Source organism: Sorghum bicolor, chromosome 3, assembly GCF_000003195.3.
Source record: "Sorghum bicolor cultivar BTx623 chromosome 3, Sorghum_bicolor_NCBIv3, whole genome shotgun sequence".
Lineage (NCBI taxonomy): Eukaryota > Viridiplantae > Streptophyta > Magnoliopsida > Poales > Poaceae > Sorghum > Sorghum bicolor.
In genome coordinates this window covers 65,629,612-65,656,395 of record NC_012872.2, presented here as the reverse complement: position 1 = coordinate 65,656,395, position 26,784 = coordinate 65,629,612, and the positions used below count along the sequence as shown (strand labels likewise).

Genomic DNA, 26,784 nt, shown 5'->3' with positions numbered 1-26,784 from the left:
CCCCTCAATTATGCCTAATCATGCCACTCCTTAGAGCCAAAACCGGACAAGAACCTTATTTTTTCTTTTTGTCGAAACCATACCTCCTGACAAATTGAAACCCAGCCGTTTCGAAAGGAACAGCGAAATCAGCAACACGAGATGCTCCAAGCTCGCGCACTGTTCAGCACCCAAACGCCAGATTCCAGCAAGCAGCCATCTCGTAGTCGTAGGTGGACGCACTCACGGACAGGTGGTCGCCCGCACGAAGCACCTCAGAGCGCAGCGCACTTGAAGTCCCCACCACCAACCCCCCCCCCCCCCCCCCCCCCCCCCCCCCCACCAAACAGCTCGGCACTACTTCACTCCAGTGACCAACCCCCAAAAGGCCAAAACCCTTCCCCATCCGAGGCCGTCTCGCCCCTACTCACCTCCCGCACCGCACCGCCGCCGCCGTCTCGCACGCGGGGCACACAGGACGCGCGCGATCCTCTCGCGTCCGGATCGCCATGGCCTCCACGGCGTTCGCCGCCGCCAAGTTCTTCCCGGCGCACCTCGACTCCTCCCCGCGGATCGCGCCCCACCGCGCCGCGCCCACCGCGAATCTCACCTTCTCACCGCTTTCCGCCAACTCCTCGTCCCTGCTCCGCCTCCGGTCCCCCTGCCCGTCCGGCCCGGGGGGCAGGCTGCCCCCGCCCCCGCCGCCGCGATCGTACGGCGGATCTGGCGACGCCGCGGGCTCCGGCGGCAGCGGCGACGGCGGCCGCCGCGGGGGCATCCTCGGGCTCTTCCTCGCCGGGTGGGCCGCCCGCGTCGCCGCGGACCCGCAGTTCCCTTTCAAGGTGCTCATGGAGGAGCTCGTCGGCGTCACCGCCTGCGTGCTCGGCGACATGGCCTCCCGCCCCAACTTCGGCCTCAACGAGCTCGACTTCGTCTTCTCCACCCTCGTCGTCGGATCCATCCTCAACTTCGTCCTCATGTACCTCCTCGCCCCCACCGCCGGCGTCGCCGCCGCCGCCTCGTCCGCCGCCAAAGCGCTCCCCAGCCATATGTTCGAGCCCGGCCCGTACTCGCTCGGCTCCCGCGTCGCCACGATCATGTCCAAGGGCGCCACCTTCGCGGTGGTCGGGTTCGCGGCCGGGCTCGCCGGGACAGCCATCTCCAACGGGCTTATCGCGATGCGGAAGCGCATGGACCCGGCGTTCGAGACGCCCAACAAGGCTCCGCCCACGCTGCTCAACGCCGCCACCTGGGCGCTCCACATGGGTGTCAGCAGCAACCTGCGGTACCAGACGCTGAATGGGGTCGAGTACCTGCTCGGCAAGGTCGCACCGGCGCCGGTGTTCAAGGTGTCCGTTGTTGCTCTCCGCTGCATGAACAACGTGCTTGGTGGGATGTCCTTCGTGCTGCTTGCCAGGTTGACCGGGGCGCAAAAATCAGATAAGCCAGCCACGGTCGCGGAAGAGAAGGAGAGGTTGATAGCTGTGGGCAATGCCGCAGCAGATGCCATCAATGAGGCAAGGGATGGAGAGGGTAAGTAAATGGTAGAGGAGAGGGCGAGTGCATCGTCCCAGACTCGTTTGCTGCTTCTTGGACATAGACCAAGAAACCTGTAGAGTTGGTTGGAATAAGGAGTGGAGTGAGGCTCAAAACTTTTTCTTTTAAGTCAGTCTGTGTTTTATCGGTGTTGATGATGGCATGCTTAGTGATCTTAGAATAAAGTTTTTCTCTCATGCTCATTTGATCGTTGACTCAATGGGTAGCCTGCTTGTTATACCTTCAGTTGCTTGATTTGCATGCAATATATATCATTCTGAATGATATTATGGTGTAAAGATGAGAGAGGACTCATTGACCTAAGGGGGGGGGGGGGGGGGGTTGTTGATGAGATCTAGTGTTTTCATAGGTGCATAGGAGCCAGGTCTTCATGTAACCAAGCCAGGGGCAAAATGCAAATTCAAACTTCTGCTCAGATGTTGGAAACCGGTTCTTTTGTTGAACACATCTAAAACCTGATGTTTGTTTTCCCCCTGACTTTGCAATGGCTTATGCTCACCTAATAATCAAGATTCCACATTGAATGCCTTACTGATGCAGTAAGGCCACAAGGCCATGCCAAAACAATGCATGGGTCTAAGTTGTTTGCTGGAACTATATTTCGGTATTAGTGCTACATTTCATTGTAACTGTCATGCTTAAGATCAAGTGGGGAAAAACTTCTGGTCTTATGACACCTGAGATTTTATAGTCAAGTTGGAGCATGTGGAAAATAATGAACAGGGCGGGAAAGAATTTTGGTGTTATCAGATTGCATTCACCTTAACCAGTAGGCAGAGCTTTATGGTTCATCAGTTTGTATTGTATTTGATATGTACATACAACTGTCCAGTAACCGATATTTACTTTTTTTGACTCTTGGTTAATTGATTGGTTGTTGGCATATTGTCATCCTTGGCAGTACAAATTGAACCGAGGATTCAAATTTGTAATTTTGGTGGGAGTAGACCTAAAGCTCCAAGTTTCATGGAAGCAATGCTATAGCTTTGTACTGTATGTATTAGTTGACATCGGGAGGATATATATTTTCCTGTTGCTACCAAACGTGACAATCTCGATAGGTTCTAAGCTTCATTGCGACACTCGAATAGGAGTGCTTCCTGTTGTTCATGCATCATTTCACTTAATCTGGCTTGTGTAGTTGTGTTTGTGTTGGCTGTGCTTTAGTGCTTATTCATTTTTTAAAAAATTCTGAATAAACACAAGCAGGAATAGTTTCTACACAATGGAATGGTTTGACATTTCGTTTTGGCCAATAGGATTCCGACACTCGATCTGGAGTTTGTTGTGACGCTGTTGTTGGTAGACAATGAGGATTTTAGGTCCCCAAATACGGATGCCGCCGCTCACCGTTGTTGGTAGTAGACGGCGACCTCCAGCGACGATTGCTGGTCCAGCCGGGTCCACGACTGTGAGCTTTGACAGGTTGTACTTGCTTGACGTGTTACGCTTGCTAGGGATCGCAATTTTGTTCAGTCGTGGGGTGATCACCCCTCGAAAAAGACACGCGACGACGTCAAATCACCAGCAGATCGGCTCGGCGCGGCGCGGAGATTAAACATGTGTGTCTGCACCTGGCGTGCATCGACGTCCAGCCTGAACCGGACGCGCGCGCGCGCCAGCGGAGTCCATGCGTGATTGCCTGTCCACGGGCACGGTCGCATGAAAGCCTTTGTCACAGTCACAGTGGCTGAACATGGACACGGCAGTAACGGCACTTGGTTGCTGCGGACTCGTCGTCTCCTTCACGTCGCCGCCACCTGCCTACGGTCCTCGTCATCCGTCTGTAGCTGCCAAAGCAACTTTGAGGAGAGCCTGCCTTGGAAGGCTTGCCCGGAATCCGGATGGCCTGGACTAGCCAGAGGGAGAGCCGGACAGGCAATAATCTACTACAGGTTTCGTGCCGAATCAGCTGCAATTTTTTTTGGCATATTCCCGCGGCCGCGGCGCAGGCGCTGCCAAATGCGCGGTTCGGAGACGGGCTACTTTTTTTTACTCGGCAGCTGGCAAGAATTCTGCGGCCCGCTCTTTGTCTTGTCCGTTTGGGTCGCGCCGGCGCTCCAGCCATTACGCCTTCAAGTTAAACATGCAGCGCGACGCAGCGCGATCACGGCTTGTTCTAATGTTCTCGTTGGAAATCACACGTCAGACGGACATGCCAAAATTGCCTGCGCTTGTGATCCAGGCAGTACAGGTCGCATCAAACTGCGATGGAGTAGCCTCTCAAGTATTCAGGTATTCAAACCGGTTTGCCATAGTTAGAAAAAGAAAAGTTATAAAAAAAACCCCGGTTTGCCACGAACCCGTCCAGACCATCTAGCGGTCTAGGCAAAAAATAGACTAAGGCGCCCCGTTCGGTTAGCATGTTTCCGACCTGGTTCGGGCAGGAATGGTTCCCGCGCTACTCAGAATACTGAAGAAATTACGGGCCTGGAATAGTTCCGGGGCAGGATCAATGATAACCGAACGAGGCCTAATTGTGCTCGTGATGATTAGCGTATTTTCCCTCTCTCTCTATACTACAATATATCCCGGTTTGAGCAGATTTGTGATAAACGGGTTCATGCACCTTAGGATATGTTAGGACTTGTTCTGAAGGAGACAACGGTGTGGGTGAGGCAACAAAACCAATGATTAGCGTGGTCAAACCGGTGAGTCCAAATGCTTGGGGCCTTTTGAGATCTTGAAATGGATCTGTCATGTTGCCTGTGGGTATGGCATGTGGATGTTCACTCCTGCCACTTTTCTCCTATTATATTCTAGTAAGTTCTAATTGCACCAGATTTGGCGCCTATTACTCTCCAGTCACATTTTCTTTTTCTCCCGATACAATGAACGGTCCAGTCACATGATTCGGAGGGACTGTACGTCAGGTATACAATTGCTGATTTATCATGACACCGCTGATATCTGGATCTAGAGCCACTCATCACTCGTAAAGCAGCTTTGTAGCAAGCATCTAGCAAGGACCACAGCAAAGAAGAGCAAAAGCTGAATGAATTGCTACAGTTCACTGGTCCCAATATACCAAGAAACCATTTCTCTGCAAGTTGACAGGAATTGGAGACTAAGATTACACAAAAATGTTTATCTAATCTCACAATAAACAATAATTGAAATCCACGAAATAAAACTCATGCTCATGTTTTATAAAAGACTTTGTTATAGAAAAAAAATACGTGGAGAAGAGGGAAAGGTTGATGGAATCTATGGCTCCATGTGCTGCCCACAATCGCCGAATGGGCACTCACACAAAAACATAAAAACGGGAGTTGGTGTACTGAACTAATCACATCACACATGCACATGCTGAATCAAAACACAATCATGAGAGCTCCTGAGCTCGGATCTCTGATCTCTCGGTGCTGACTGTACTCACATGGAATGGAAGTTCTTATAAGAGCACACCTGAGTTCCCAGTCCCCATTTCTCAGTTGATCTCATCATTCATCAGTAAGCTCCATGGGAGCCATCAGCGTCTGCGCTTTCAGCCTCCTCTCTGCCTTGCTACTCCTGCATTGCCTCCTGGCACCTTCTGCTGAGGACAGCATCCAATCAAGAAAGCTCTTGCAGAGCGTACTCGTCAGCTCAGACTTGGAGAAAGCGCGACGAGAGGTGTTCCAGGCAGCGGCTAAGGCGGCAAACAAGGTTCCTGGCGGCGGCGACGCCGAGGTGTCCGAGAATCTAAAGAAGCAGACGCCGAGCAGGTCCAACCCGATACAAAACTAGCTGGAGTATACCAGAGTTTTTGAGCGACTCCGGAAGGCATTCTCTGCAGGCTGCCGATGTGAAGTCTTTGTAGGCTTTTTCTCTCTCCCTTTTTTCCCTCTGGCTAGAATAGGAACATTTGTTTGCTTGTACAGTAGAGGATGCTGTAGTAAAAGTTAGGTAGAAAGGGGATTTTCCATGTTGTCTCCCTTTCCCAATTGTTCATAGATTTTTTTTGTTCTGTCACATTCATGTTTTTCCTGTCTGTGAAACCTCATTTTAGCAAGATCAGATTCTACTCACGCCCTCACATTCCGTGAATTGTTCACAGGAAAGGTAACAAAAACGCTAGGTTACGGATCAAGAAACCATACATGCCATCTTATTGATCGAAACATACAACTCCTTGCCACCATATGGACGTCGATGTTTGAGTGACCATTTACAATATCCATCGAACAGAAGGTCTCCATCCTCGCGTTGATTTCTCGGATTATCTTGTCATAAGGTCCCATGTCATTTCCACGCATGCTTTTAATCATGTTCGCACAATCGATCAGACAGTGGCGGAGGACTCGGTATCACCATTCTGATCAATGCCAAGCGCCAAACCTTCGCATTGAAGGTCTCCATCGTCACGTTGATTTCTCAGGCTGTCTCGCCATAAGGTCCCATGTCATTTCCACGAATGCTTTTAATCACGTTCGCACAATCGATCACCATTCTTATCAATGTCAAGCGCCAAACCTTCACATTGAAGGTCTCCATCCTCACGTCGATTTCTCGGGTTATCTCTCCATAAGGACCCATATCATTTTCCACGAATGCTTTTAATCACGTTCGCCCAATCGATCACCATTCTGAATAATGCCAAGCGTCAAACCTTCACGATAGGCCAGAGCTTTCATATTAATTTGTTTGGGTCTGATATTCCTATAAAAGACGAGATTGATAAAGTCACCATAGTCGTCTCGTTATCGATGGAAATGTCGTCTACCACTAAAAGCACAAAGTTGTTAAATCTTAGAATATTCGTACCCGCAGTGAGTCGAACCTAAGACCTGATGTGCTATTGAGACTTATAATTACTTAGGAATATGATCTGAATTACAACGTGAGTCTTACAGCGACACCTGGAGGACCGTGGTTCAGATTATATTATTAGCTGATTTATTTCTGTATTTAATTGTAGTCGGTCCATCCTTATTATAAGCCGCACAGGAAGAGTGAAGACGACTCATTGTATTCCTTGTGTTTTGTAAACTCTCTTTGTATAGTGAAGATCATCTGTGTTTTTTTCGCAAGAGTTTTGCATGTAAAATTCTGTGCTTGCCATGGATAGTCTGACGAGAACCTCTCAATGAAGTAATGGGGGATTTTTTTTTTTTTACCAACAGAAGTAAAAGTAATGGGTTGATAATGGACTTTGGAAGGAATGATCGCATATCCCCTGTTTTCATGCTTCTTCATGGGCCGAATCTCACCCAATCCAGGCTGAAAGTTCGGTTGAAATTCCTGGACCATCTGTATGCATTGGGCTGAGATTTTAGCGCTGACCCCTATATTATATCCTAATTTTCCTGGTCGCTGCGCCCGCCCGCGTGATCGATCAGTTCAGTAGTATGCCACGGTATCCGATTATTGTACGGGACTCCATAACGGTGGACGGGTGGAGAGGCTGAAACAAACACGATAACGCAAACGCGTAATAGTGCTGTAATCGGATTGGAATCGAAACAGAACCGAGAACACTATCATTGTACGAATAAAACTACGCCCGAGGGCACGAATTAGGCGCAATTTTCAACTTGAGCGCGTTGTTCTGGGTCTAGTTTTCTTGATTGATCGTCTCGCGTTGCGCAAGACAGCCAGCCTCGCCGCCGGCGTTTAGCGGATTGGTCGGGATCATGGACGACGACGACGACGCCCGCTGCTTGCACATCGTCGAAGCCTGTGTCGGCTTGTGCGGCTGCTGTTGCAGAATAAATTTCGCCTGCTTGTTCATCGGGGTGGCGCTCATCTGCGTGCTCGTCCCGCCCTTCGGCGTCGTGTACCCAGTCCGCGCCGCCGTGAAGGACGCGTCGGTGTCGCGGCTCGCCCTCGCCGGCGCCAACGGCACGGCGCTCGCGTACGACCTGTCGCTCACCGTCTCCCTACGCAACCGCAACTGGGCGATGCGCGCCGAGCACTCCGCGCCGCTCGACGCCGAGCTGCTCTTCGCGGGGAGGCGCCTGGAAGGCGCCCGGCTGGCGGACGCGGGCATGTGGATGGACCCGCGGCGCACGGAGGAGTTCCGCATGCTAGCCGTGTCGTCGTCACCGGGATTTGCGCTGAACGGCGACGAGGCGGCGGAGTTTGCGAGGGAGACCGTTGCCGGCGTGGTCGAGTTCGAGCTCAGGCTCACCGGGGCGTTCAAGTACCGTCCGGTTCACGTAGGCGGGAGTCGAAGGCTGGACGTTAAGGCCCTGTTTAGTTTCCCACCCAAAAATTTTTCATCCATCCCATCGAATCTTTGGACACATGCATGGAACATTAAATGTAGATAAAAAAATAAACTAATTAATAAATTTGTCTTGCAGTTTCCTGACGAGCTATATAATTTGTTTTTTTATTAGTTTCTAAAAACTCCTCCCGACATCCTTCCGACACATCCGATGTGACACCCAAAAAATTTTCGTTTCCAATCTAAACAGGGCCTAAGTGTCCGCTGAAGTTGCCCGTGGCGCCACCGCCTTCGCCGTCGTCGACAGGGACGCACTTCATGTCGACGGTGTTCGACAAAGTCAGCATCACGTGCTATTAGCTACATGGCTGAGTTGTGTGCCGCCACGTCCACACTATTTGATTTAAGCCTTGTTTAGTTCCCAAGAGTTTTTAGATTTTGATATTGTAACACTTTTATTTTTATTTGACAAACATTGTCAGGCTTAAAAGATTCATCTTGTGATTTACATGGAAATTGTGTAACTAGTTTTTTATTTTCATCTATATTTGATACTCCATGCATGTGCCGCAAAATTCGATATGACGAAGAATCTTAAAAATTTTTTGGTTTTTAATATGAACTAAACAAGGGCTTAGGCAGGTAGCATGGATTTCTAGGAACAAGACACACGATATAATATTTTTTTAATGACTACTCGTATGGTAGTTGGTTTGTCTATGACTCATTTATTTCTCTTATAAAGCTTACTTTTTAATTCTTGCATATAAGTAGGGATGAAAACGGTACGGATATTTTCCGACCGTATTCGAGACCGAATTCGTTTATAGGAGTTCAGATCTGTCCGTATCCGAATCCGAATATTTAACATCCGATACCGTATCCGTATCTGAATACTTAAATCGTATATTTATGATGTCGACATCCAATTGTATCTTATCCTATATGATTGACATTATCCGTATTCGAATCCGAATCCGACAAGAAATATGAAAACAAATATGATATGAGTGACATCCGTCCGTATCCGATCCGTTTTCATCCCTACATATAAGAGCTCTTACAGCTACATCCACCAATAGAGAAAGGATTTTTAGTTCAGCATATTAGTCCCACTTAGAATTGAGTTTGGGATTAATGTCCTTTAGTCCCATATAGTGTTATCAGAGTATCTCCAGTAATGCTACCTAAATCAGACTACCTAATGTCTATTTGGGTAGCCACCTATTTTGATATTACCTAGATTTTGCTCTCAACTCCAGCAGTACTATCTAAAATTAGCTACCCATTTTTGTCTTAGCAGAGGATGACTTCTAGGTCTGACAACCAGAGCATGAATGGGAGAGAGAGAGAGAGAGGCACGTGGGTGGGGAAAAAAGATTTGGGTAGTGTTCTTGACCCAACAGGAATGAGTAGTGGAGAGGGGGATTTGAGTAGCCAACAAATCTGTTGGGTGAAATAGGTAGTCTGCTAGAGTGGATTTTTAACCCTCCACTACTCAGATTATGGATAGGTAGTCCATTTAGGTAGCTTGCTGGAGATGCTCTCAACTCGGACAAAGTGACCTTTTAGTCTCAGTTGATGTCATCGATTCGGAGTCTCTCACATGGAACTAAATGTCCCTCATGAGTAAATTGTAAAAATGAGAGCGTCTAAAATGTCAAGTTGACAAAAACGTTACTCGTGAGGCAAGAGGGCCCTGGGTGAGGATGGGCCAAGGACACGAATGCGAATAAAATTCTGATCCACCGTACCCGGGGGAGAGGGAGTCCGGAGTCCGAACGTGACGCTATGGTAGGACCGAGCCATCCACGAATTCATCCATCCATCTATAAATGTGGACGATTTCAGACCACGAACACGAGGATCTCGCCCACCCGTTTCCGCAGCAAGACAAGATTTTCGGAGAGATCCCGCCGCCGTGCCCGTGCGCTCGCACGCACGAACGAACGAACGAAGCCAAACGGGCGATCATGGGGACTGCGGCCTCCCGTCGCCGGCGCACGGAGGAAACCGCGCGGATGGCCATGGAGCTCGCGGCCTCCCGGCGCCGTGCAGCCGGCCGGCACCCAGCAGAGCACCAGCGCGGTGGAAGCATCCGCAGGAAAGAGAAGCCCGGAGGGTACGACTACGACCCGACCCAGCGGCGTGGACGACGCCATGGAGGCGAAAGGCGACGAGATGGTGAAGCAGGCGCGGTCGCGGAGGCAGCTCCACGTCCTCTGGGATCGCGTGACTTCTCGTCGGGCCTGCCAAGGACAGGCAGGGCCGCAAGGCTACGCACCCTGCTACTTTGCTGACACCGCCGAGGCCTTCAAGCACGCCGACGGTTCGACGAAGTCATCTAGCATCGCCAGTCAGCGCCCTCGCCACTTCGCTAGGAACGGACGGACGGTGTTCCACAAAGTCAGCATCACGTGCCATTAGCTGGGTTGCTGGATTCAATGACGAACGCAGTTTTTTTTTTTTCTTCAAAGACATGTGCTTCCACTCCCTCTATCACTGTATTCATATTGAGACGTGCATACGTCTTTATTCTTGTATATATGTACTCTAATCTAATATTATTTAATTCTTAACAGATTATAAAAATATTTAAAATATAAAAGTGGCACATATATAAGTTTTCCGCATATCATATACCACAAGGCCTAAGTGTATGATTAATCTAGACGAATTAACTCCTCCAAAGTGCCAATCACATGGTAAATTTGTCCCAACTACCAAGCTTAAAATATAGAAAGTAGTACAAGATCTCTCTGTAGTTAAAGAAGGATTACATGTGTCAGCTATTTCACCAAATAATATGTCTAAAACTTTTATGATATCTTTTATTTAGGGACTGATGAATCACTTATTATAAAGTGATTTTTGGACCTGCACGAAGAAGGAGACCGGAGTGCAAATCATGCTGGAGCAAGTATAGAGTCTAATTGGTTGACTGCATTAGCATGTATACTTATACAGTGCAAGGCTTTTATGCGGACTTCTAGATTTTTATTTACTCCCTCAATATAAAATTTAAAAATTATTTTGGACAAGATTTGAGTTAAATATTGAGAATTAAATTATCAACAACTTTTAAATTGTCGACTTTGTAAATATGAAAATTATATGGATAGATTTGTCTTGAAAAAATACTTTCATAAACATATACATATATTATTTTTCTAAATATTTTTATAAAAATAATAGGTCAAAGTTTTATTTTGGAGGCATATTAAATTTCATCCTTGACCGTATTTTCTTGTCCGTTGACTGTCAGAAATAATTTCCATGTGAATTTTCCCTATTTCCTTGACTTTTTTTTGTAACACAAGGCATTTCAGTTTCTATTAGTGGCAAGACATTATATATAGGGGATCTAAAAAATAAAAGTAACATCTTGTGCTGTTTTGCATTTCCCCCCCCTTTATTCATAGACAAACAGATGTTGCAAATGATGGCCACCAGTAAGTAAGGCCTTATTCCTGGGGTAACATACACGCAATAAGCACTTTATTTACTAACTACTCCACGTGCTTATACGCGTGTGTATAGTTGTACTCCACCACGTACGGCACTACTACTCATGGGCAGAGCACGATCTCGTAGTTGGAGCCCTTTGGGCAGGTGAAGGTGCTGGTCTGGTCGTCCTTGGCGTAGCTGTAGGCGTCCAGGCACAGCCCCTTGAAGAACCTGGAGTAATCCGTCGGCGGGCACTTGTCCGTGTATTGGCCCCGGCAGCAGTAGGTGTCGCCGCCGAGCTTCTCGCACGCGCTGGCGCAGCCGCCGGGCACCTTGAGCTTGGCGGGGCACTTGGCGTTGACGTCGGCCTTGCAGCTCGGCCCCTTGCCGCCGCACCGGAAGGACATGGGCACGTTGAAGCCGTCGACGAGGGAGATGTCGATGTAGTCCGGCCCGTTGTTGTTGAGCGTGTACTCGGCCAGCGTCGCCGGGGTCCTCCCGGACACGGTGCACGCCAGCGCGCCGCCGCAGTCCCCCGTCTGGCACGTCCCGCGCCCGCTGCCGTCGAAGCGGCACCCCGTGCGCGCCCACATCCGCGCGTGCGCCGTGCCCGCGGGGACCTGCACGGTCCACGTCTTCCCCGGGTCCAGACGCGCGCCGCCGCCCGGGAGCGCCGCCGGCCACAGCGTGTCCTTGCAGCGGTTGATCACGTTGAAGGTGGCCGCGTCGACTGACGCAGAGGCGGCGAAGAGGGCGACGAAGGCGGCGAGGAGGAGAACGGAGGACGATGACTTGGCCAGAGACGACGCCATGGTTGTTGATTAATTATTTGCTAGCCGTGCACGGTTGTGCACGTACTGTCAGTCGGTCGCTCACAAGCAAGTTCTGAAGCGCAGTGTGTGGGTGCTGTGACTTGTGAGCATGGAGGAGGGGGTTCATGTGTTGCTGCGTATTTATAGGTGCATGCGGTGCGTCCGGTTGGTAGCATGGCATGTGCATGGTGTGGTTGCGTGTGGAAAATTCAGAACAAATTCTTCCACAAGATGATGCGTTCGTGTTCGGCATGCTGGGGATGAGGTGTACAATGCACTACAGCTATTGATCAGGTCAACACGTCTACGCTCCAGATTACACGTTGTAACTCTACGTACTGTGTCGAGGCCTCGAGGGTGTACAGAAATGCTGCTGTCTTCCGCCGCGCCGGTTAGGCGTGTTACGTGTATCGCTTGGTACCTTTGGCCCTGCATCGGCTATTCGGCTGGCACGCAGGCACGGCCAGATCAACGTGTCAGGGCGGCAGTACGCATGGTCGGGCTTCGTCCATGAAGACTTTTAGGCGTATGGAGCCGTAGGCGACTCAAATATGGTCCAAGTTTGTCCATGTGCGGGCACCGTACCGTTCGTACCAGAGATGATTTGGTTTGAAAGGAATTAGAAATTAGAATGTTTGTAAAAATTTGTTGCTTTTTGGTAACCTTATTATAAAACCAACTCATCCGACATTTGTTCTTTGCATATCGATAGTTTTTTATTGGCATACTATACATGTTCCACCACTACATAATATACACATGCACGATTATAAAAACGAAAGATAAATGACAAGAACCGGCGATCTGGCCAATACACATAATTCGTACTACTACACGATGCAATAATAATTACAACATCGAGAAAGAGAGATGGAGAGAGTAATGTTTTCTAGCTTATGGGTGGTCTTTTTTTTTCTTGAGACTTGAGATTAACCTAAACTTTATAATAGCCATGAGCAAGATTACAATCATCATCAATGGTAACCGGTAAGCTTGGTGGAGCTATAAGTCACTCATCCACTGGATTGCCACGAGAAACCAATTTAGCACACTCATAAGCTAACCTATTATAGTTTCTACTGACAAAACATAAACTGAAATCCTCAGAGCTCCAGCTAAGATCCACCATTTGGGTATAAAAGCTCCTGCTAAAGAGACACGGATAATTGAAGCAAAAGCTTTGTACTTCACTTGGCCATGAACTTGCTCTTAGGTAGTTATTAGGCGACATCTAGTGGCGAAGCTAGAGCTCTTAGGTAGTTATTAGGTGTCATCCAATGGCAAAGATAAAGCAAATTTTGGAGGGATGCACTTACCTCTTGTGGGTGCATAGATATATCTTATAGGACTGCATATGTGACGGCTCACAACAAATGTTCTCCATGCATGCGCGGATCGCTTCGGGAGGGCACGATCGAGGACTGAGATGACGACCGCAAAGCCACGGTACCAAACAGAAGTACAATGGGTCCCGCCAAGCCACGACCATCTTCAATGGCAAGGCGGGTCGGTGGAGGCAGCAATGCTAGTGCAGGAGGTGCAGTCGGCTCCATGGAGGGCACAATGTTGAGGCAAAGCTGCCTTATGTACACGGGTGCACATACCCCCCCCCCCCCCCCGAAATTTTCAAAAATAGTGAGTTTTTTAAGGTAAATAGGAGGAGTAAGCCTCCTATTGTGCTTTTATGGATTTTGCTAAAAATTACAGTTCCTGAAACACATACAGGGTTTATTAATAAGATACAAAGCTTACAAAGAAAATCAAAATAATTATACAAAAGCTTCTAGCCTTAAATCATCATGTGGACGGAATGCTTCTAGCTATAAAAATAGTGAGTTTGATTAGAACTCCACCATGTATGCGTCTTTATGAGACATGTTTTTTACATACACACAAAGTATAAGTGTACTTCTTCTAATTTGCTCTGGCTAGTTTTGTCTCTATAGAAATTCTCAAATCAAAGCTTTTCTATACGTGTTATATATAAAAAATCTGCACCATTCGTACCAATACCAAGTGGCAAATACCCACGCGTTAGCCGCATGCCGTAGGCATATATAGGCCGCACGACCCGGCGGGATCGATGGGATGCATGGCCCTCATGGGGCATGCATGTCCGTGGCAGCTAGCCACGTACCCGTACCCCGTGTCCAGTATGCCGCACGCCGACTCTGTTTTCTTCACCCGACCGGAGAATTCCTACGGGATGTCATGCAACCTCATGAATCGTCAATTCAACGGTCAAGAGAATTAAAGCTATCTCTACCTATCTTCTACAACGACGTCGTCTATAGCTAAGGCCTTGTTTAGTTTACCTCAAAAATCCAAAACTTTTCAAGATTTCCTGTTATATCGAATCTTGAGGTATATGTATAAAATATTAAATATATATGAAAATAAAACTAATTAAATAATTTGTCTGTAAATCGTAAGATGAATCTTTTAATACTAGTTACTCTATGATTAGACAATATTTATCAAATAAAAACAAAAATAGTACGGTATCATTTAAAAAAAATAGAACTAAACAACGGCAGGACGAAGAAGGCGCCGATCCCTTCACACCCGGCGCTCCACCATTCCCCAAGGATTTTCTTTTTGCACATTTTGTAGGTTCTGAATTCGCTTATGCCAGTTCATCAAGGATCTGAAGACTCTTCGTACTACAGCTGGCCGGTTCATTGACAACTCATCACTTTAAGACCTAGGCCTCGTTTAGTTGTAAAAAGATTTTGGATTTTGACACTGTAGCACTTTCGTTTGTATTTGACAATTATTGTCCAACTATAGACTAACTAGGCTCAAAAGATTCGTCTCGTAAATTACAGATAAATTGTGCAATTAGTTTTTGTTTTCGTTTATATTTAGTGCTTCATACATGTGCCACAAGATTTGATGTGACGGGGAATCTTGAAAAGTTTTTGAATTTCGGAGAAACAAGGCCCTATATATATACGATCGATAATCTTTGTAAGAACGTTCATTATTCCTATTTCAAGAATCCAATCAAGAAAATGAAAACATCAAGTACATTAAAAAGTTGTCATAGTTGGATTTGAGAGCAAAGTGCTTCATGGATAACTAACAATAAACTGATTGTTAATTTGTGCCCACTCTCATATCTTGGTTTTGGCAAGTAGTTGGGATAAAAAGTTAACAGACATAATAAATGATAATACACACAAGACATTGTGCTCATGAAAGAACAAAAAAAATTGAAAAAATGTATTGCTCTAGTTAGAATGCCCAAGTAAGGACCTAAGTCTAGTAAGAAAAGTCTAGGTCTAACGTGCAAGAACTGTTAGAAGCCGATCTAAGGCTACCGCATGGCTAGGCTGTGGCTCAGGGTGTGCAACAGCCTTGTTTAGTTCCTGAAGTATTTTGTAAAAAATCTAAAACTTTGAGCACCCCATCAAAATTCTAACATTAAATTTTTTTGGTTTTGATGTTTACTTTCAAAAAATTTTGTAAATTTTATTTTAAATTCTCTGTCACATCAAATCTTTCGGCACAAGTATAGAGCACTAAATATAGATTAAAAAATAATTAATTGCATAGTTTATATATAATTTGTGAGACGAATCTTTTGAGCCTAATTATTTCATTATTGCACAATATTTGTCAAATACAAACAAAAGTGTTATAGTGTCCATTTTGCAAAAAAAAAGAACTAAGAGCATCTCCAAGGGTTTTGCATTTGAGGTTTGCATTTGAGTAATTTGCCAAAAAGCTCCAAAAAATGTATCCAACGGTTTTGCATTTGGAGTTTGCAATTTGGACAACTTGGCAAATGAGGGAGCAAACTTGGCAAAAATGTCAAGCCGTGGACGGCTTTGCAAACCCGATCGCGCGAGCAAAGTCACGCGCGAGGAAAGCGCGCACGCCTGGAGACATTCTATTTTTATCCTTTGCCAAGTCCAAATATCAATTCCCTTGGAGATGACCTATTTTTATCCTTTGCATTTTGTTATGGGAGTTTGCAAATAGCAACAAATGCCAAGTCAATTTGCCAAAGCCTTTGGAGATGCTCTAACAAGGCCTTAATGTCCCTATTTAATTTTGCAAAAAGTTTAGGACCAAAATATTTTGGACATGTTTACTTCGCAAATGCAAAATAGCCCAAAATATTTTGGAACTAAACAAGGCCAAAAGGCCGGTTTCTAAAAAAACATGGGGCCAGGGCTACCTAATGGACATGATCTGCCTATTTTTCCCTCTGGGAAAAAATCCCTTGACTTCCTCAACTATTATCGAAGTCTCATTTACCTTATCCATGTGAAAAATTGTACTTCATTTATTCTAAATTATAAGTCATTTTAACTTTTTGGAGAATCAAAGCATCTCAAATTTAACCAAAATCATAGAGATAATTACAAAGATTTATAAATTAATGAAGAATTTAATCATACTTATTTGATATCATAAATGTTATTATTTTATTATATAATTTTAGTCATACTTGAGATGTTTTGACTCTCAAAAAAATTATAATGACTTATAATTTGGACAAAGAAACTATGTTTGTCTCGCCAAATCGACTATTATTTCATCCTAAACTGTTTTAATAGTTTGTTCCATGCTGACAGTAGGTTTCACATGTCACTCTTCATCCTTCATTCTTCCTTCCTAGCATGTGAATGACTTTTATTTCATCTAAATGGATTTTACTTTTAGGCCTCGTTTGAATGTTATCATATTTTAATCTACACCAACACATGTGGATTAATACGAATCCGACTAAATCTAAATAAGGTCTTAGAAGGTTTATCCAATTTTATTATTGTTCGACGAGGAAAACTAGATTTGATGATAATCCACGGAAGCTTCCTCGCAAGCCATGAATTATATTCTAGTTTTTGGGTTCCCCGCGTCTTAGGGGGTGTTTGGTTGAGCGTGATAAAATTCAATAGACATTGTAGTATTTTCGTTTTATTTGATAATCAGTATCTAATTATGGACAACTAGGCTCAAAAGATTCATCTAGTAAATTATCATCTAGTTGTTGTTTTAGTTTTGCAAATAGTATATATTTAGTACCAAACAGCCTTAAAAAGGATGGCCGGGTGCCTGGTGATGCCTTGTTTGTTTGGCTGATAACCCATGGCCTGATTTGTTATAAGAGAAAAACACTGCTAAATGGGCTTATAAGCTCAAGCCATTGATGCTGCCGGTGGAGATGAAAAGGATGTGTACGGGGTGGGAGCAAGTTAGGAGAAGAAACGATGAAAGGTAATCGTGGACCGGTGAGGCGGTGAGTGCGCCTGGAATCTTGCATGGGCTGGGCTTATATTGCAGGGACATGAGAAGAACGACAGGAGTTTTTTTTTTCTTTTTGGAAACAATATGTAAGAGTTTATTCATTCAAGATAGTTACATCATTGTCATTGATCAAGAAACATCTCCTCAAAAAAAAAAACGAGAGTTTACACAACATGGTACATCTACTTTGAACTGGGGTATACGTACATTCAGGCATGTGAACGATAGTAACTTTTTTTTAGGGATGACCAACAGACATTACTAGGCCGCCTTCATTGCAGCACTTCCTGGGAAACGTATCCTCCTTCGACGCCTTTCATTGAGCAATGGGACACGCACATACTTCATGCTACACGTGTTCTCAGCAGGCACAAACGGTGTGCTCCACCATGTACAGCGAGACATCACAATTCTCTACGGATGCTTAGCTTAGGTAATAATAATAATCTGATATCATATCATCCGCTATGATGGTTATACTGTATGTACAAAGATCAGACAGGAGATAGATGCCCCTCTTCATAGAAAGCATCAAAAAGCAAGATATATGGGTCTCTAGAACCCATTCATCTCCAGGAGATAGGTGCGCCTCTTCATCAGTGCCTTCGCAGCAAACCTCAAGGGTCCATCGAACGCGCCTGAAACAAAGGCGTCAACTTCCTTCCGATTGCCATGACCACTGCTGCTACCATCGCTGGCAGGCTTGATGACAAGCAAGGTTGCACCTTGCAATGCCAAGCCGCCAGGCAACTCGAGGTACTGAGCGTACTTCAGCTTCATGTTGCATGCTGGCACCTGTGTCCTGTTAGAACATGGCGAGGCTGACAACTGGTGTTCCCTGAAATCCTTCAGCTGCTCTGCGCCCATGGAGAGTGCGCCCTGCCCCTCGGCATCTGCCAAAACCAGGCTCCTCAGTGTTGGATGGTCATTGATGATTGATCGGAGCAAATAATGCCTCGTCGATGCAGCAATCAAACAGCTGATAGTCCATACAACACGGAGTTTCAGCCCACCATTGGTATAGAAAGATTCTGGCATGCTTCCATTGTCATCAGACGATGGCTCATGCCCATTGCCAGCAGCCTTGCGATCAACCAAGGTTCCTCCAAGGATCACACAATTCTGAAGTGTACTGCCATATTCAGCTCGCCACTTCAGTAGAACCCCCTCCTCGACAGCAACATCTCCAGAGGGGAGCTCCACCTGAAGATTGCGAACATGGGAGAAGTTCTTCAGCACCTGCACAGGCGAATGCTGGGAGAGCTGAGGGAACAGCGGCCTCCCTGTGCTACTGGGACTGCGCATGTCATGGAACGGCTTGGCGATCGCGAACAGCATCAGCTTGAACAGATGCGAAATGATGTTGTGGGGCTTTGGCGACGATAGGTTCAGAGCGTCATCAGAGTCCCCATCCACAGTCACAACGTGGTCAATCTTGACACACACATCGTGGACGAGGGGAACCAGGCCGCTGAATCGCTTGGACACGGCAGAGCACCTGCCAAGTGAACGCACGTCCTCGAGCTTGTTCAGGATCAGCAGCACAAGAGAATCAGGCAAGCCGTCGAATTGGTCAAACTCCAGGACCGGGTCAGCGTGGATTCGAGCCTTGGTATGCATTGCCCGGTTCAAAAGTCGTCCCTATCTGCTTCTTCAGAAATTGCTAAGAAACAGCTGAATCTTTTATTGTCGAAAATGGTGTGCGCCAGCTAATAAATCTTCAGGTCCTCGAATTCAATTGGTTTCCTGAAACAAGAGAGGCAACGAACTATATTAAACAACGCATTCGACGGAGAAAGCAAGCTAGTACAAAACAACATGCATCACACAAGTTTGATGTAGGAAACGAACTGAACCAAACTATAAGCAAAGCAACATCACATATCTATATATGTGATAGAAGACGAAAAATTATCACTAAAATCGCCAGGCAGTACTACTACTACTACTTCTAAAATGTAAACAATGCTTGAACACGATGGCAAGCCATTAAAACTGAGAAGGGAATTAACTATGACTCGGCGGAATAAGACAAGGATTTGCCTCAAAAAAGCTCACCACGAGTGCAGCTACGGACACCTCAAGACTCCCAAGTATTGTCCTGCTTCAAGAACGCGATCTGTCGCCGGAACCCAGCCGGATCCAGACCCGCCGAGCGGTCACCACCACAGCCCCGCCGAAGACGACTCCAGCAACGGCCGAAAAATCGGCGCCTTCAGGCTGGAAAAATCAACGAATAGCTCGCGGACTGGCGCACAACTCAGCTTCGAGACCCAGCAGTCCGATTGCCGCTCCGATTTGGGAGGCCGGTTGACGAATTCGGGAGGAAGAGGGAGGGTTTCGCGCAAGCTGCAGGAGGAGGTTGCGGCCTGTGGGGGAATTTTTTGGCTTGGGCTTCGGGGACGGTTTCCTTTGTTTAGCGCGAGGAGAAACGCGCCGGCCGCTCGGCTCGACGCGGCTTTAATACCAGAGTAGAGTGGTAGGATTCTCGGGGGAGGTAAAGCGCGGGCCCCGCCAGGGCGTGGTGATTCGTTGGCGCTCGCGCGCGCGACGGCGTGGCGGCCCCGGGACGGCGTTACGGGGATAACAAGGACGGACGGAGAACCCGGTGGGGTGACGAGCTCGGTCATCACGATCGGCAGATGGCCTTGCCAGATGGACAAATTTCCACGTTCTTTTTTTTTTACTTTTCTACCTTCGAGAGCCCTGTTTTGACAATGACAAATGACAAAAGATGGCAAATAATTTCGTGACGGTCCTGACAACACATGGCACTGGACTTTGTTGAGAAAGGAGAAACACAGTTTGAGTTTCTATCCATCAAAAGAGGAAATAAAGTTTCTTTGGGAAAGGTGTGCCGTTGAATGATTTTTTTTACATACATATGCAGGAATTCGGTATGTTTCATGTTTTGTAGTTGGGGTTGCTCCGTTTCAGCTTTTTCTAGCCAAACAGGTGCGACTCTACAAAATATTGCTTTAGGGGGAAAAAAATAGGTTTGATAGAGCACCTAAAAAGATGTATCAGAAACTCCAAAATTTCTTTACAGTATAGTTTATAGAGCATAATTGGTGAAGCAGTTTCAAATAGGTCCGGATGTTAGCGTATATTCATCGGCACGATGACAGCTATCGCAAAGGATAATAAAGTTAAATGATACAGATTGTTTTTTTATCGAAAATTTACATATTGTTGTTTTAAGAATGGGCCAAATTGCTTATCCCCATTAACATGTTAAATTTCCAAACAAAGAAAACTTTGTAGTATAAAAGTTATTGTTTTGATTTTATTTTATATTGTTATAGTTTGTAAATAATCCATATAGTTTAGCTCTCTTTGTTTTAAATTATAAGATGTTTTATTTTTCTCTAGATGCAATATTTTTTATTTATCTAAACATATTGCAGGTTTAAATGCATGGCAAAAGTTATGTATCTAAAAAGTTAAAATATCTTATAATTTAAAATAGAGGTAGAATGTTTTTAAATTGATTATTCACATTCTAATTTGTATGTTAAACACGGATCTATAGGAATCGATGGTCAGAAGTAGGCATGGTGACTTAAGAAAAAGTTAGAAGCGCAGTCTTTGTAAAACAGATGGGGTAGTAACAAAAAGGAACATATCACATCAAGGTGCTTTAGGGCTTCCCCAATGCAGGCTAATATGAACATAGGCCTCAGACTAAAGTAACATGCCATACAGATTGAGCTACCAAAACTCCCAATGCAGACTACAAGTCACTAGGTGCTCTGGCCTGGCCCAGAAAGTTGTGTCACTTTTCCTTTCTCTCTGTTAGTTTTCTCTCCACTTCCGTTCAGAGAAAGTTGCGTTCCGAAAGATGGAGACTTCAGCTCCGCAACGCATTCTCGGATTGTGTCTTGCCGCTTTTGTCAGACGAAGCCATCGACTCCTCTGGAAGCCTCTCTGACACCCTGCGGGGATACTGAAGCCGGTGATCTAGACGCTTGGTGCTTACCTAGACGACGGGGCAGTACGCCACAGTGGAGCGATGGGGAAGCTCTTATAGACACCACTTGGGAATTGCACATTTAAAAAGCACAAAAGCAAACCAAGAGACCTGGAGTGCTGCGGAAGTTCAGATCAAGGTGCTTAGGGAATTGCACATTTCCTTTGCTAGCTTATACCACTTTGGAGTGCTGCGGAAGTTCAGAGAGTACATAATGTTTAGCTCACCCCGAAATCCAAAAAGTTTTCAAGATTCTCCGTCACATCGAATCTTGCGGTACATGCATGAAACATTAAATATAGACAAAAACAAAAACTAATTACACAATTTGTCTGTAAATCGCGAGACGAATCTTTTAATCCTAGTTAGTTTATGATTGGACAATATTTGTCAAATAAAAACGAAAGTGCTACACTAGCGAAATCCGAAATTTTTTCGGAACTAAACCAGGCCTAAACAGCAATCGAGGTAGGAGTAAAATACTGGAGTACTATACTGTAAGCACCATACCTCAGCAGCGAAATAGCGAATGGCTGTGAATTAAAGAACCGTATCTCCCATCACCACGGATGAGACCTGGAATGAATCACAGCAATAAGCGCGAGTCAAAGCGTCAGGAATGGCCGGAACACCGAGATACTAGCTGATGATATGGACTTCTTTAAAAATCCATGGTGGTAGGTTGTAGTACCTGACAACGCATGATCTCTCTATAAACAATACACAAAATCCTTTACCATGCCATCCTTAGGAATGGCCGGAACACCGAGATACTAGCTGCTAATTTGAATATCCTGCCCGTAGCGCCATGATTTGATTTTGTAGAGTAATAGTAGATGGAAGTCGGCAGAAGCCGGCACGACGCGCACGGGAGGATAACGACGTACGGGAGCAAGCGAGAGAGATGGCTTCCTTTTGTTTACTGGTCGGCTCTTACTTTGGAATGGCCGAGAAAAAAAAAAGAAAACTAGCGCCTGTGCACGGATGAGATTGAGACGTGGACAAACTTTCAGCAAAAACCCCAGTCAAACCGCAAGGAATGGGCAGAAGGAGATAATCGACAGGGAACTCCTTGCAATTCCATGGTAGGTTGTAGTGTTCCCGTGCGTGACGACGCTCGATGCTGCTCTCTCAGTCTCCGGCCATACCATCTGCGCGGGTATCGCAGTCAGACGGCTTTGCTCACATCGGCATACTGTACTGTTCATGCATGCATCTAGCAGAATCGAGGTCGAAAAAACGGCGGGAGCAAGTGAACCCACCCACCTTGTCGCGTCACTCGCGCTCGCGCTAGATAGAAGCCGACGAGGCAAGCAAGAGACAAGGACCACGAGTGGTGCTGCAGTACTGCAGACGTTTTTTCCGCCCAACTGCCCAAGGCAGGCTGCAGCAGGAAGAAGAGTCGCCCCCGTCCCGTCCAGACAGCGCCAAAGCTGGCGGCGCCGCGGGAAGGGACGCGAAAAACGCCCGCAATTTCGGTCGCCTCCCGACCCCTGATGGGCGGGCGGGCGCCGATGATGGGCAACGTTGCCGGCAGCGCACGCGAGAAATAAACCAGCGGAGCCACGAGCACGAGCACGTCCGTGTTTCTTTTCCTGTCCTGCGGAACGGACAACGGAGTACGTACAAGGCTACAAGCTACGTGCAGTATGCTGTATGCAATCAAACTCGTTCGGATGCAAGCGAGCCCATTCCCATCGGCGTAGTACGATCTCGCTGTAGCACCAGCAAGCACGGATCAGAATCATCAGTGCAATGATTTTTTGGCTTAATCAGCAGCATGACGCGGTCCCATCAACGCATCCGACCGGCGTCCAGATCAGAGACGCTATCCTTCCCCCTGAGCCCCCAAGCCAAGCCTCAGCGAAGCGAAGCGAACACGCCGCCGAAAAAGGGGGCGATCCTGAACCTGATCCACCCCCTCCTGGCAATGGCAATGGTGGTGGCCCGGCATTATTGCCGAAAACGACCCAGGCGCTGACGCACGCGGCACCACGAGCATGTCTGCTCCGTGCGCGCGGCAGCAGCAGCCACGCGCCCACCGCATCTCTCTCGCTCGCCTCGCCTCGCCTCGCCGCACCTGCATTGCACATGCCGCCGGGCCGCGGCGGCGGGTCCATTTCTAGTTGGTGCCCGTGGTCTTTTGTGATGCGAGACCAGGGCCGAGGCCGAGGCGGAGGCGGATCGCTGGATGAGGTTCAGGATGGCGTCGTCTCGTCCGCCCACAGCGACATCATCGTCGCATCGCTCGCCGCACGCTAGGGATCACACGCTGACGCTGCGACGCGCGACGAGCTACCAACCTGGGTGCAGAGGTACGGGTGCTTATCCGAAGTCATCTGCGTCTCTTTGTATTTGCGTTTGCTTCAAATAATGCCAATCATGCGCTGCATCAGCCTGTTGTCTAGCGTAGCGAAGCTGACTGAAGCACATGGTATCCTCGTGCTCTACCAGTTTCCGACGGCAATGGGAGTCCGGGACCACTGGGAGCCAGCCACTTGGCTTTATTTGAAGAATCAGAGGCACTTGTGCTTTTTTTTTTCCCGCGCTAAATCTCATCAAGATTATACGAAAGTGAAATCTTTCTGTCTGTATGTACTATGTGTGCTGCACTGCTGCTAGGCAAGCGGCTAGCTGCATCGTCGTTCTGTTTGAAATCTGCGTGTTCATGTTGTACGCACGTCTCCTTTTTGAAAGCTGCGTGTACGCCGTAGCAATCTGTTGCATGTAGTACTGTTGAAGCTGGGTCGTCGCGTTGCATTGTACGCATTATAAATCTTGTTTAAGGCTCACGCGGTCACGCGGAGGCTAGCTAGAGATCACAACAGCATTGTCGTTTTGGACTGAATTATTATTTTGAGTTGAGGAGGTTCGTGGAGGCGCACCAATGTGTTCAGAAAATCAGAACTGGAAGCGGATATGCAGATCTCAGCATTCAAATGCAAAAGCAAGGAAAGAAAAAAAATAACAACAAAGCTCACGACAATTTCTTTGGCATAGATTGGACGATAATCCGGGATTCCGAGCGCGACCACGACGTGGATGGCAGTATCGTTAGCTGCCCGGATATCACGATTCACGACAATGAATTGACCAACAACCAGTCTTATAATAGAGCAGAAAAAAGGCTCTCTGGGCAATTCCTTGTTCTGGCTTTGGAGATGGATGGATGGATCGAAATGCTTTCGGTATTTCAGAAATTCACCTCTGTTGTCAGTCTCACCTATGTCATCAGACTCTTCCAACGTGTCTAGCTAATTCCTTGCCACAGGAAGAGCATTCCATTTCTATAGTATTCAATATCTGAGGAAAATATGTAAGAGTACAGTGTGCAAAGTTTTTTTAAAAAACCGATCCATTATAATTAAAAAAACTAAAAAATAAGAATCATCTCCTTCTATCTTTTACATTTATTTATACGATAAAAGGACATTTTATATGGGTACCAATACTCCCACATCTACTATATATTTTTCTTCTTCTCTCCCTCTCCATCCATACTCTCTGTCGATCAAATGTACAATCCTTACCCACCTTTGTCGCAACTCACAATCCATCATAACAACGTCATAGTAGCCTGTCCTTTCCTAACTTATTCCTTCTTCATCCCCCCTTCTCTTCTCTTTTCTCACTATGTTACCCTACCACCACCTGTTTGACCACTGTCTTTATCGTTTGCAACCTCACCACCCCACCCCCTATTACTAACACCTCCACTATGCCCATTGCCTAATGCCAATTTGGAGAGAGGGGGATGATTGTCGACTCTTCCCATCCGGTTGTCTCCCCGCCACCTCGCTCACCACCTAACGAACTGCCACCACCGTTGAGCCCCCTTCCTAATCCTAGAGGACATCGGAGTTCCTGTCACCCTCCCCATAGGTCCAAACTTCTATGGATGTCACGGGGAAGACGTCACGTTGTTTAGTCCAATGATGTATTAAGGCATAACTTCAACGTGCGCGCCAAATAATGATTAAATACATCTTCTATCTATTTTTTCTTTTGAAATAACATTCTTAGCTAGAAAACATATTGACTTTATTTTGTTTTTTTTTGTATCGTCCATTTTCATATTTGATTTTCTCTATCATCGCCCACGGGGTTTCCTCGCAAAGAATTTCCACATAAATCATATCTTTATATATGGCTACTTGTCTTTCAGCTTTCATTTTTGTCATATGAGTTGATCGGTTGCTATCTTGCTTGTTGTTTGTGTTATTTATTGGAATTGTTTGGGTTAAATGACATGTTGTTGAGTCATTTGAAATTTAAATCTGCCCTTAGGGGCATTTGCCCTAAGGGCAAACAAAACCCGCCTATTGATGATATAGAGTGACACGTAAATTTATAGCCACAAATGTTTTAACGCGGGAGCACATGCCCGAAGAGCAAACAAAACCCGCCTATTGGTGATGTAGAGTAACACGTAAAAATGTAGCCACAAATGTTTTAACGTGGAAGCATATGCCCTAAGGGCAAACAAAACCCGCCTATTGATGATGTAGAGTGACACGTAATTTTGTAGCCACAAATGTTTTAAATCGGCTTCAGCTCTATGAATTTTTTGCTTGTGGTGTCTTCCACAGTTATGCAAAACTTCCATGGTGCGAAACTAAAAATATTTTGCGGAGCCGTTTGCTATTTATCGGTGTCTGGACTCATGCTTCAAATGCTAACGAGTAAATATGTGTATGTGTGCCCTCAATCCATATGGTAATGCGGGAAGAATACAACATATTTATACTGGTTCAGACCTAGAATGCCCTACGTCCAGTGTGAAAGAGTGACTTGTATTATCCTGCACCGGAGATGCTCGTAGTAGAGGTTACAAGCAAATTGCTTGAGGAGGGGTCACAAGCAAGTCGACTTAGCTCGTGTTTGCGGTGTGATTGTTCGTGTCGATATGTGTTTTTTCTCGAATGAGGCCCTTTCTCCCCTTTTATAGTTCTAAAGGAAGGTAAGGGGTAGATATGTTCATGTTATGGCATCGTGTCGTCGATCCGAGGCGTGGTTTAAGGTATGACGTAGTACGGGGGTGGTAAGGCGCTCTATTCTTGACGCTATAGCTGATCGTGGTTGGGGTATTGATGCTCCTGTTGTTCCTGTTGAGCCATGTAAATGTTGTAAAGAAGACTCTTGTTCCTGTACATGTCATGCCAACCTTTGTTCTTCATTTGCACTTTCCTCTAAGGCCTCTTCCTCGTGATCCGCTGACAAGTTCGTGGTTGCAGTGGTTCGGATTGACGTTGCCCATTTCCACTTTATTACTCGCTCGTACGTGCGGTGGCAGGGGCAGGTGTTGTAGTGACAGGAGTTGGTGGCACAGTACGCGTCATGCCTTGCTCTATATGGGCGTGGAGCAGATGTTGAAGGCGTGCCCCGCGTCCCATCCGTTGTATGACGACTCCTGGTGTGTATGAGAAGCCAGGAGCGCTTTACTATGGAGAAGACGTCTGAGCCTGGGCTCGAGCGAGGCGGGAATCGTCCGAGGCTTGGCCTCGGGCGAGACAGAGATCGCTTTATTACGGTCGGAGGCTTAGCCTAGTCTCGGGCGAGTCGCTACCGTTCCATTATTGCCTGAGGCTTAATTTGGTTTTATTGAGACG

The 26,784-nt window shown here is 46.5% G+C and overlaps 3 protein-coding genes and 1 long non-coding RNA gene across 4 annotated transcripts; 2 read left to right on the top strand and 2 right to left on the bottom strand.

Moving 5' to 3' along the window:
• On the top strand, nt 327-1,800 carry LOC110434210 (protein RETICULATA-RELATED 3, chloroplastic-like). The gene has a single exon (XM_021458023.1). The coding sequence runs from the start codon at nt 489-491 to the stop codon at nt 1,518-1,520; it is 1,032 nt and encodes a 343-aa protein (XP_021313698.1). The 5' UTR covers nt 327-488; the 3' UTR covers nt 1,521-1,800.
• On the bottom strand, nt 11,058-12,056 carry LOC8055281 (pathogenesis-related protein). Its single transcript, XM_002456475.2, has one exon. It carries the CDS (start codon nt 11,944-11,946, stop codon nt 11,257-11,259), a length of 690 nt encoding a protein of 229 aa, XP_002456520.1. The 5' UTR covers nt 11,947-12,056; the 3' UTR covers nt 11,058-11,256.
• LOC8055280 (F-box protein At5g46170) lies at nt 17,494-19,637 on the bottom strand. Its single transcript, XM_002456474.2, has 2 exons — nt 19,264-19,637; nt 17,494-18,951 (listed from the first exon to the last, which is right to left on the bottom strand). Exon 2 carries the CDS (start codon nt 18,823-18,825, stop codon nt 17,761-17,763), a length of 1,065 nt encoding a protein of 354 aa, XP_002456519.1. The 5' UTR covers nt 18,826-18,951; nt 19,264-19,637; the 3' UTR covers nt 17,494-17,760.
• Nucleotides 23,132-24,029, top strand: LOC110434122. The gene is made up of 2 exons (XR_002451603.1): nt 23,132-23,490; nt 23,572-24,029. It is a non-coding gene; the product is annotated as an uncharacterized LOC110434122 (long non-coding RNA).

Coding starts and splice junctions, on each gene's coding strand:
- LOC110434210 (XM_021458023.1), top strand. CDS start 489: ATGGCCTCCACGGCGTTCGCCGCCGCCAAGTTCTTCCCGGCGCACCTC.
- LOC8055280 (XM_002456474.2), bottom strand. CDS start 18,825: ATGCATACCAAGGCTCGAATCCACGCTGACCCGGTCCTGGAGTTTGAC.
- LOC8055281 (XM_002456475.2), bottom strand. CDS start 11,946: ATGGCGTCGTCTCTGGCCAAGTCATCGTCCTCCGTTCTCCTCCTCGCC.